Source organism: Lipotes vexillifer, unplaced genomic scaffold, assembly GCF_000442215.2.
Source record: "Lipotes vexillifer unplaced genomic scaffold, Lipotes_vexillifer_v1.1 scaffold982, whole genome shotgun sequence".
Classification (NCBI taxonomy): Eukaryota; Metazoa; Chordata; class Mammalia; order Artiodactyla; family Lipotidae; genus Lipotes; species Lipotes vexillifer.
In genome coordinates, this window is record NW_006789467.1 from 2160883 (window position 1) to 2172148 (window position 11266).

The 11266-nt window shown below is 53.2% G+C and overlaps 1 protein-coding gene across 3 annotated transcripts in view; it reads right to left on the reverse strand.

The window, feature by feature from the left end:
* The window catches only part of SPECC1 (sperm antigen with calponin homology and coiled-coil domains 1), a 186744-nt gene that overhangs the window by 65067 nt on the left and 110411 nt on the right, over window positions 1-11266 (reverse strand). Inside the window, exons 4-6 of one of the 3 annotated variants that reach the window (XM_007462667.1) lie at window positions 6419-6626; window positions 3435-3508; window positions 3008-3186 (exon numbers count right to left, since the gene is read on the reverse strand). In XM_007462667.1, coding sequence (XP_007462729.1) covers window positions 3008-3186; window positions 3435-3508; window positions 6419-6626 — 461 coding nt within the window. Of the gene's footprint in view, window positions 1-2983; window positions 3187-3434; window positions 3509-6418; window positions 6627-11266 lie in introns of all 3 variants that reach the window. The other 2 variants (XM_007462666.1, XM_007462665.1) reach the window with 2 other exon arrangements.

An 11266-nucleotide genomic window follows, 5' to 3' on the forward strand; every position in this document is an offset into this window, starting at 1 on the left:
CCCCTGCATCGGCAGGCGGACTCCCAACCACTGCGCCACCAGGGAAGCCCCGCAAGTAACTTTCCAACAGCCAATGCTTTAGAAGGGGCAGCTAGCCGGGGCAGCGCAAAATCAGATAAGAAACCACTCTGAAGGGCAGTGACAGCGAAGAAAACCACGGACGCCTGCAGGGTTTCAGCAGCACGCCACGTTCTGAACTGCTGTCAGTTCTCGAATTTTGAAACATTTTGTGATAAGGGATTAAACTGCTGGAATTAGGAGGTAGATTTGCAAATCACTGGAAAATCAAAAGAGAAACATACTGTGTTTGAAAAAAAAAAGTGACCCTAAGTTTGAAAATGTTGGGTGTAGTACATGGGGCCCTAAATTGTCAAGACGCACGCAGATTTCCTATGGTATCAGGGTTCGAGTTGTATAATCTGACCTGTATCTTAGAACCTAAGTAAGAAATGCAGCATCCCATACAATAACTTATTTAGGGCCACCTCTTAAACTCAAGGCTTGTCTTTTATCTTTTATCTGTAAATTTATCTGTAAATTCACGTATATATGAAGCAATGCAGGTTACGTGGTTCCTCTTCCAACGACACACAATAGAAAAGCAAGACGCATGGACAAATATACAAAAGCAGACACCAAAGCAAACCAGAATGACCTCACAATCATTTCAATAGGGAACACTATGAAATCTAGTTTTCCTATTCTGCTTCTCCCTTAAAATTCACGTGCTTTTGGTGGCCAGAGGGTATAGGTGTGACTATAAAATTATGATCTTGATTTTTATAAACAAAGGGCCGCCAGATTGATTAAAGCAAGTTTGGTAAGAGAATCAAAAGAGAATTCTGAGCAGAAATCTACTCCTTCCACTGCTGTGAAGTTCATGATACTATATCAGATCCAGAGGCTCGGAATCCAGCCCCTGTCAACCCTGGAAAACAGGTAAAAAGGGCAAACTGTTCAAATCTGCATCCAGAATTTAATAAATCTGATTTTTAAATTCTACTACATTTTATGTAGAGAGAAATCCAAAAATTCAAAAAAACTTCTAATAACCAAGAACCTCAACGTCAAGGACATCTATTCCTGATTGGGAAAAAGATGGCGCTGCATGAGCTGAAGCCTAAAATACTGTTGATACTCTTGTTTGTAAACCATTTAAATTTTAAACAATAACCCACTCTGGGCTCACTTTTGGAACAGCTTATTCTGAAAGCTCGCTGTCAAGAAGGGCCTGCTTGGGTAATGGACTGTAATGATCCCCTCGAGAGCAGAAGGGAATCACGTATCAGCCGGACATATGTTCTCCACGCTTACCCTTTTTAATAAAGTGGCTTATTTCAAGGTCTTCTGCAGGGAGCCCACGGGGGCTGCTAATACAGAAGCAGGTCCTGGGCCAGGACGGTGAGGCCTCCACCTGGCGGCCAGGCCCCAGGAAGCGGTCAAGTTTCTCCCATTGGGTGAGGGTGACCGACACGAGTTGCCTGGACCAACAATGAGATGTAAGAGCATCGTCTCCTCCAAGGAGAGGAGACTTGGCTAAAACTGTGTCCCCTCGAGTGACGAGCTTTCTCACCACCGGGAATGGTGGTGATGGTGTTGGGCAGAATATTTCTACCATGGAGCTAGTTATGCCCTGGCCGTGGGGTTCGTTATACCCTGGCCGTGAGGGTAGTTATACCCTGGCCGTGGAGTTAGTTATTCCCTGGCCGTGGGGTTAGTTATTCCCTGGCCTTGGGGTTAGTTATTCCCTGGCCGTGGGGTTAGTTATTCCTTGGCCTTGGGGTTAGTTTTTCCCTGGTCACGGGTTAGTTATTCCCTGGCCTTGTGGTTAGTTATTCCCTGGCCGGGGGTTAGTTATTCCCTGGCCGTGTGGTTAGTTATTCCCTGGCCGGGGGTTAGTTATTCCCTGGCCGTGTGGTTAGTTATTCCCTGGCCGTGTGGCTAGTTATTCCCTGGCCGTGTGGCTAGTTATTCCCTGGCCGTGTGGCTAGTTATTCCCTGGCCTTGTGGCTAGTTATTCCCTGGCCTTGTGGCTAGTTATTCCCTGGCCGGGGGTTAGTTATTCCCTGGCCTTGTGGTTAGTTATTCCCTGGCCGTGTGGCTAGTTATTCCCTGGCCGGGGGTTAGTTATTCCCTGGCCTTGTGGTTAGTTATTCCCTGGCCGTGTGGCTAGTTCTTCCCTGGCCGTGGGGCTAGTTCTTCCCTGGCCGTGTGGCTAGTTCTTCCCTGGCCGTGGGGCTAGTTCTTCCCTGGCCGTGTGGCTAGTTCTTCCCTGGCCGTGGGGCTAGTTCTTCCCTGGCCGTGTGGCTAGTTCTTCCCTGGCCGTGGGGCTAGTTCTTCCCTGGCCGTGTGGCTAGTTCTTCCCTGGCCGTGGGGCTAGTTCTTCCCTGGCCGTGTGGCTAGTTCTTCCCTGGCCGTGGGGCTAGTTCTTCCCTGGCCGTGTGGCTAGTTCTTCCCTGGCCGTGGGGCTAGTTCTTCCCTGGCCGTGTGGCTAGTTCTTCCCTGGCCGTGGGGCTAGTTCTTCCCTGGCCGTGTGGCTAGTTCTTCCCTGGCCGTGGGGCTAGTTCTTCCCTGGCCGTGTGGCTAGTTCTTCCCTGGCCGTGGGGCTAGTTCTTCCCTGGCCGTGTGGCTAGTTCTTCCCTGGCCGTGGGGCTAGTTCTTCCCTGGCCGTGTGGCTAGTTCTTCCCTGGCCGTGGGGCTAGTTCTTCCCTGGCCGTGTGGCTAGTTCTTCCCTGGCCGTGTGGCTAGTTATTCCCTGGCCGTGTGGCTAGTTATTCCCTGGCCGTGGGGTTAGTTCTTCCCTGGCCGTGTGGCTAGTTCTTCCCTGGCCGTGTGGCTAGTTCTTCCCTGGCCGTGGGTTAGTTCTTCCCTGGCCTTGGGGTTAGTTCTTCCCTGGCCGGGGGTGGGGCAGAGGGACCTGGAGGGCAGGGGAGGGCCCGGGTCAGACGCGCAGCATCACGTGCGTGGATGCCGGCGGCCCGGCCCGGGCGCGTGCGGCGCGACCCACCTGCCGCGGGCCCGCGCGCCCCCCAGCGCCTCCTGCAGCCGGGCGTTCTTCTCCTCCTCCTCCAGCAGCCTCCGCCTGACAGCGCGCAGCTCCTGCTGGGCCTCGCACTTGATGTCGTTGGCCACCACCACCGCTGTCTGCAGGTCAGCCTGGAAGCGCCGCCACTCCTCCGTCTCATCCTGGAAGAGCCGCAGGCCGCGCCCATGGCAGACCGCGCCCAGGCACCCGTCCTGAAACCCAGGCCTCCCGAACTTCCCTCCTAGCCACACCGCTCGTGGTTCCAGGGCCCGGGCCCCACACACCTGCTATACACAGCGGGCCAGAGAGTCATCAGGGTACCTCTCAAAGGTGTCCAAACCTATGCTAACGGGGACACTTCCAGTAAAATGATGGAGGGCGTCCCACCCCTGCCGTGACCGCGTCTCACCTTTATCTGCTTCGTCAGGGTCTTCAGCTGCCTCTCCAGGTCAGACTTCTGTTCCTCCAGTTTCATCACATTGCCTGGAAATGAACAGGCAGACGGAGTTGGAAAAGCCTCGAGACTCTGGGGAGAAGCTAAGCTCAGAAGCAGAGCAGACCCAGATCCTGCAACAGGCTTTGAAGCCCACCCCTTCTGCCTGCCGGGGCCCCATCTCAGCGTCCTGAGCCCGGGAGCCAGAGGTGGTGGCTCCTCCAAGAGACAGTGGGATGATTCGGGAGAGCGGCGGTGTGAGGTTAGGGCACGGCCTCACAGAGCTCCAGGAAGAGGGCAAACAGCGGCTCACACTCACACACTTACTCTCAGCCTCCCTGGAAGTGCACGCGGCATCCTGAACGTCCTTCATCACCGGGAGGTGGAGGGAGGGCTTTTGCGTAACAGCGGATATGGCTGGTTATTACCGCCGTGACTTTTAGGTCAGTTTCTACAGCCATGGGACTTAACTGCAGTTAAAACTCTGAATCACTTGGGAAGATTTCCAAAGGAGATGTTCAAGCCCCAGACTCTGCACAGACTCAGAATCTCCCAGGGTGACGAGGGTCTGGCGGGTGTATGTCAACAGCTCCACTGGGGAGTGGACTTCCTTTCCTTAGTAAAGAACATCTTACTTGGAGGGTGTTATGCTCAGTGAAATAAGTCAGAATGAGAAAGACAAATACTCTATGATCTCACTTATACGTGGAATCTAAAGAATACAACAAACCAGGGCTTCCCTGGTGGCGCAGTGGTTGAGAGTCCACCTGCCGATGCAGGGGACACAGGTTCGTGCCCCAGTCCGGGAAGATCCCACATGCTGCGGAGTGGCTGGGCCCGTGAGCCATGGCCGCTGAGCCTGCTCATCCGGAGCCTGTGCTCCGCAGCAGGAGAGGCCACAACAGTGAGAGGCCGCGTACCGCAAAAAAAAAAAAAAAAAAAAGAATACAACAAACCAGTAAATACAACAAAAAAGACGCAGACTTGCGGACATAGAGAACCAACTAGCGGTTACCAGTGGGGAGAGGAAAGCGGGGGCAATATAGGGGGTGGGGATTAAGAGGTACAAACTATTAGGTATAAAATAAGCTACAAGGATATATTTTACAACACGGGAAATACAGCCAATATTTTAGAATAACTATAAATGGAGTAACGCTTCAAAAATTCTGAATCACTGTCTTACACACCCGTAACTTACACAATATTCTACATCAACTCTACTTCTATAAAAAAATAATAAAATAAAATTGAATTAGAAACTAAAAAAAAAATAAATCCTCAGTCCCTCTCTGTCTCTAGTTCTCTCCCCGTTGCTGTCAAGAGTGGTTCAGTTTAAATCTGATTGCATCCGTTACACGTAATGTCAGTTCTCCAGTGGGTCCTCACGGTCCCTCCAAAGCCGTCCTTGTCTATTAAGGATACGAACCGGAACTACCTGAAAAGCTTCAAAAAACCCACACATGGTCAGGTTCTACCCCAGCAGTTCAGGTTCACACGTGGGGCCTGAGGGTTTGTGTCTGGGGTCAATGGTGCAGAAAAGGACAGCGCTCCGTAACTTCTTTTTATCTTTCTGTCCATTCCTCTGAAGGGTCTTAAGGGGGGAGGAGCGGTTCATCTCGAGGTGGATTTTCGTGTTCGAAAAGACACCTATCAATACCCTAACGTCCCCAACAGACGTTAACGGCTTCTCAAAAGATGCAGGTCTGTCACTGTTCTTTTCAGTCTTGTACACATTATGACATAACCAGAGGAAGTGGGCCTGACATGTGCTCCGGACAGTAATTACATGCTGCTTTCTTGGTGTGTCTGTGCTGACTTTTTAGGATTTGGGGACAGTATGACCGAATTCTCGACAACAATAAATCACTGAGGCAAAAACAAACAAAATACAAACGAAACAGGTCTCCCCCTGTTTGGCCCTGCACTTGTCCCGTCCGGCGTCAGGTGTTCTGCTGTACTCTCAGGTGTGACCGCTGAGAAGAGCCTGGGTGACAGTGATGCTGAGTGTCCTGTCGTCACCCCCACATTGCACACGGAGTAGCTGTGACACTGACCACCAGAGCGAGGCGTAGACTACACGGCCAGGTGCCACAGTCGAGGCAGGTACGTACAGTCGCCAGGCACATGGGATCAGCTCCCGCGGCAAAGACGGGTTACATTCCCATGGGCCTCTGGTCCCGACGTTTTGCACGTCGGGAGCCTCAAGCTTTCCGCAGCTCTGCACCGGCGCCGGCGGCAGTGGGAGCACTGTGAGTACTGGTTTTGGGGGTTACAAGTCAGTCTGGGCGAGCAGGTGAATTCGAAAATAAGGGCTCCTCCAATAATCAGGATGGGCTGTACCCGTTGGGGGACTTTTCAGGCAACCAGCCGTGCTATTGCCAGTAAGGCCGGTGCCACTAAAAGCTCTGCACACCAATTCTTTTGTTACGAAGGGAAAACACATTAGATGCGCTCATTTGATAAGGCTTATTTGGACAAGGAAGGCAATGTTTAACTCATCTCTGACAAACATCCCTCCCTATTCAAAACAAGCAACCGGTTCACAGGTAAGGCATATGCTGGTGCCTCTTGAGTAAGTAGTGGGTAACATCTGTAAGTCATGTGATACCAACCATCCATGGGGCCCATGCTGGAACTGTTTTCTCCTGAGGCCAAGAGCACACGCCGTCCGAATCGGTCCGACCCCCTGCCCACTACCCTTCTATCCATCAGAGCCCAATGGCAACACCTGCTGGCACCTGCTGTGTGGTCAGCAGCAGCTCACACGCGGTGCGTCTGCCCACGATCCACATTCTTCTGTATCACCTGCTTCGCAGCTCAGTCGAGGAGACTGACAATTCTGTCTCTTTTAACTGCCGTTCTTCCGGGGAGACCACAGCACACGCCCGGGGAAGACCTCTCACCAGCACGCTCCCCGCCCTCCTGACCCACGCGGCCCGGGGCTTGGTTCCACTTACTCTCCAGCTCACTGATGAGCTGCTTGTTGTGTAACTTGACGGCTCGATGCTGCTCCACCTGGTCCTCCAGCTCGAAGATGGTCTCCTTCATGTCTTTAATCTCCGCGTCACTCTCCGACGCTTTCTCCTGCAGCTTGAGGCTGGTTCTGCTCAGCTGTTCTGCCTGATGATCGCATATCTCCTTCAAGTAAGAATAATCCTTTTCCACCTGGAAGAGAAGGAAGGTTCCCTGGTCACCTGGACAGGAAAAAGCTGCCGGTACATCAGCATCAGACCCATCGATGCAACGGCAAAGGAAGCTCTGGGCACGTGTGTGTCCGGCACCATCTCTGTATCCTGAGCCTCGGAAACGGCCAAGGCAACAGATGTGCAGAGGAACATGGTGGATGTTAATTGGCCAAACGGGGGAATTCTGGGCCCCTTCCTACAGCCTACAGAAAGCTGCACGTGCTTATTAAATACCCTTCCTTCCTGCCCCTTCCGCGGTGCTGCCCAGCCGCCTCGCGTCTGCTATGCCGCCGCGCCCCCTGTTGGGGCCCCAGGAGGCTGACACCCCCCCACACACCCCCCAAACCTCTGTAGCTACAGTGTTTCTTTAGAGGAACATCCCTGTGACAGCAATGCCAGAAATGTGCACACGCCAGACACAGAGAAGCGCACAACACGCCCATTTCACCTGTTCAAGTTTAATCGGTGAATGTTCTCAATATACAGAAAAGCACCAAAGGTGACGGTAACCAGGCACCAAAACAGATGAACCAATGGTTAAATGTTGCCACGTCTGAGAAATCTTTAACGTTTGTTAAAGCCTCAACCTTCCTTCCCACACCAGAGAGTGTCCAAAAATTGGCAAGTGGTTTTTCCTCAAATGTTTTTTCAGGTTTACTATATGTGGACGTGACCAAGATAATACACAGTATTGTTCTGGATGGGTTTTTTTTTGGTTTTTTTGTTTGTTTGTTTTTTGTTTTTTTTTGCGGTACGCGGGCCTCTCACCGTTGTGGCCTCTCCCGTTGCGGAGCACAGGCTCCGGACGCGCAGGCCCAGCGGCCACAGCTCACGGGCCCAGCCGCTCCGCGGCATGTGGGATCCTCCCGGACCGGGGCACGAACCCGCGTCCCCTGCATCGGCAGGCGGACTCTCAACCACTGCGCCACCAGGGAAGCCCCTGTTCTGGATGTTTTTAAATTTTTACACAAATGATATTACACTGTATGAAGCTTTTTCAGGGCACTGTATTATACTGCATTGTATCCTACGGATAGATGCTCTTGTCCTATATTATACTGTGTCCTGTTATATGCTATGCTGATTACACTTCTGTAACTTGTTTTCAACTATGTTTATGAGATGTATTCATGATGATACACACTGCTCTGGTCAGTACTTTTTTTTTTAAGGAAAGCTTTATTTTATTTATTTATTTTTGGCCGTGCCACAAGGCTTGTGGGATCTTAGTTCCCCAACCAGGGATTGAACCCGGACCCCTCGTCCATGAAAGCGCCAAGTGCTAACCACTGGACCGCCAGGGGATTCCCTAAGTCACTACTTTAGATGCTGCATAGTGTTCTATTGTCTGAATATACTAATCATTTTATTATTATGAACTATACCCTGTTTCTGTAGTTCTCTGTTATTAAATAACTATATATTTGGTAGGTAACATAAGCTTGATACCTAACAGATTTCTTACTAGATTTGGGAGGGGGGGGTCTCCATATATGATACAATTTTTTTCCAATTGCATTTAATGTTCAAAACGTGTGGGCTGTAAGCTCTGTGGGGACAGAGCCCGTCTGCAGTCTTCCCCGGTGTATCTATCCCTGGTGCCAACACCGTCAGACCCATAGGAGGCATCTAATGAGCAGTTGATGAATGAATAAACAAACACTGGAGGGCAGTATTGCACTGGTTTCCAACTGGGAGGTTGTGACAAAGGATAACTAAGGAAGGAAGGGAAGAAGGGAGGAGCAGAGAGAGAGAGAGAGAGAGAGAGAGAGGGCACCGGTGTGGGCAAGGTAAGGGGGAGAGTGATGGTGAGAAAGGGTGGCTCTGGAGGGCCATGCCCATCGTTGCAGGGGGGTCAGGAGCCTGAAGGCTGCTGTGTGACATCCAAGGGGCGGAGGCTGCAGGCCCGGAGCCAGACTGCAGAGTTTAAATCCCAGTTCTGCCAGACCAAGCCCTGTATCCTTCCAGCTCCCTGCCTCAGTTTCCTCATCTGAACAATTAAATGAAACAGTGCACTTCACAAGTTTATCACAGTGCCTGGCACATGGTAGGCATGCGAAGAAAACTATTATTTCTCTCTGTCCTCGTGTATGCACGTTAAATGATAATACAGGTCCAAGAAAATTACAACACATGGAAAAGACCAGAGGTCTTATGTTCTATAATAGCTACTTTAATAGACGGAAGGCAACTCTTAAGGAGAAAGAACCACTACACCTTGGCTACTAGAAGGCTGACGTCTGGCAGCCTTTAAAAAGCAGCCACAGGGCTTCCCTGGTGGCGCAGTGGTTGAGAGTCAGCCTGCCAATACCGGGGACACAGGTTCGTGCCCCGGTCCGGGAAGATCCCACATGCCGCGGAGCGGCTGGGCCCGTGAGCCATGGCCGCTGAGCCTGCGCGTCCGGAGCCTGTGCTCCGCAACGGGAGAGGCCACAGCAGTGAGAGGCCCGCGTACCGCAAACAAAACGAAACAAAACAAAAAGCAGCCACGGAGGGCACCTGTGAGTCTTGCATCCCGAGTCAGACCTGGCCTTTCTTCTGCAGAGTGACTGGGCTCCACATCATGGAACCCTCAGGCTGAGGGCTGCTCCCCTGGGGTCTAGAAACACGCCCATTACTTGGCTGGGACTAAAACGGGAGGATGTGACCAGGTGAGGCAAGGCCGAGGGCCTGAGGAGGGTCTCTGCGTGCAGCAGAGGCTGCCGGCCTCTCAGCGGCTCTGGCCTCCCGTTAAGTCCCCCGTGTTGGGGTCATGAGCACAGGCACCAGTGTAAGCTCAGCGGCGGGGAGGGGCCCCTGTGATGTGTGCCGAGCGCGGCTGAGGCCAGCCAACCCATAAGCCAGTGAGTGCACTCTTCCAAATTACACACATCGCTCTTCCTTCTTGATTTTGGGATAATTCTCCCAAGTTTAGCCACGTATTCTGGAAAGCTCTTTTATTTAAAAGAAGAAAAAGAAAAGCCCTAAGTAGCTTCACAACTCTTCCCCCAGGGGCTGGGTAGTAACAGGGAGATACTGTTATATTCCTCTCGCAGAGTAAACTAATGGAGAGAAAAATTAAATCATTTGAAAAGAACAGTCTGTTCAGTGGCTCAGACCAGCAGCCTGCCCCTGACGACTGTCGGCTTCCAGCTGCCCCCGCACCCAGCCAGTTCCCCTGAGCCCAGCTCCTCTAGTCCAAGAACCGCACTCGGCGCTCACACACCCGGTGACGTGGTTTCTTTCCAACGCTTCCCTTTAAAGTGAGAAATCACTCACGTGTTCCAAGCACCCCTCTCCTCTTCAGAAGCCAACTTTCTCTAGAAATGGGCCGTGCAGAACTGCACCACAAATATGTCAGATGAATTCCCTGGGAGCCCAGGAAAGGGGCCCCTTAAAGCCATCCCTGATGCTCTGACAACCAGCAAAGGCAGGTGGCAGCAGAGACCACTCGGGAGGGACTGTCTTGCGGGGCTCAGCCTGAGCCGGAGGGACGGGGCTGGGATCTCAGCAAGGCTTCCCTCTGGCCTGTCAGACACTGAAACTGAGGACCCGCTATTGTCAGAGGCCTGTTCCTAGGGAAACAGACCCTGAGATCTCTGGGCTGTGCACAAGGAACTCACCCCGGGGGGAACTGTGGAGACCCACACCTGCAGGGGCGGGGGAGGGGGGGAGCAGGGCCGGCTGCAGAGGGGGGCAGTGGTGGAGCGGTCACAGCAGAGGCTCAGCTCCTCCCAGGGCGGCTCTGCCCCAGGACGCCCTCCAGGGCTGCCCCACGCTGAAGCAAGGGCCAAGGGCCAGGCCTTTCTCCACGCCCTCACCCCCAGTGGATTAGCCACGGGGGCACTCACCCCGGAAGGCAGTGGCTCTCCCCACAGAGGGCAGGTTCGGGGAGGGGCTCCGGCGGGGCGCTCGGGAAAGGAGGGCTTGGGTGCTGGGGGCCCGGGGGGCGCCCCCCCCGTCCCCCCAGATATTACAGAGCATTCCTGGGCTGGCCACGGGGGGCACTACACACACCCCTAGATTCTCTCCCAGGGGAGTGGACAAGTGGTTGGCATGGTTTCACCACCAGGTGATCCGACCACGGCGGGTGAGGGTCGTCTACACGGGCAGAGGGTGGTGACGGCAAGTTTAGAATCCTACCCACCCCACCTGCAAGGACATGTCCTCCCCTGACGCCACTGAGATGCTTTGCGAACCCCAGCAAAGGTAAAGGCAGGGTGTTCTCCTACTTGTATTCTTCCTGTGTCTCAGATACCAGAGGGGCAAGGGGTCCTCGGGCACAAGAACGGAGGGGCCTCCTGGACTCGGAGGCATCTCCGTCCGGCCTCAGCGTCCGCCCGTGGCTGAGTCGGCAGGTTCCGAGAGCGGCCGGGCTTTGCCGGCCTGGACGTCCCTTCTGGCTCCACTACTCCCACGTCCGACAGCCGTCCCTCCTCAAACCTGCTCCGTGTTCCATGACACCCCACCTTACGGTAAGCAGCACAACCACGCCGTCAGTGACACAGGCAGAGATCTGCAATGAACCCCTCCTCTCTCCTGCACACCCCCAAATGACCCGCCTGTCCATCAACTGACGAAGGGATAAACAAAACGTGGTCCGTCCAGACAACGGACTATCACTCAGCTCTAAGCAGGAAT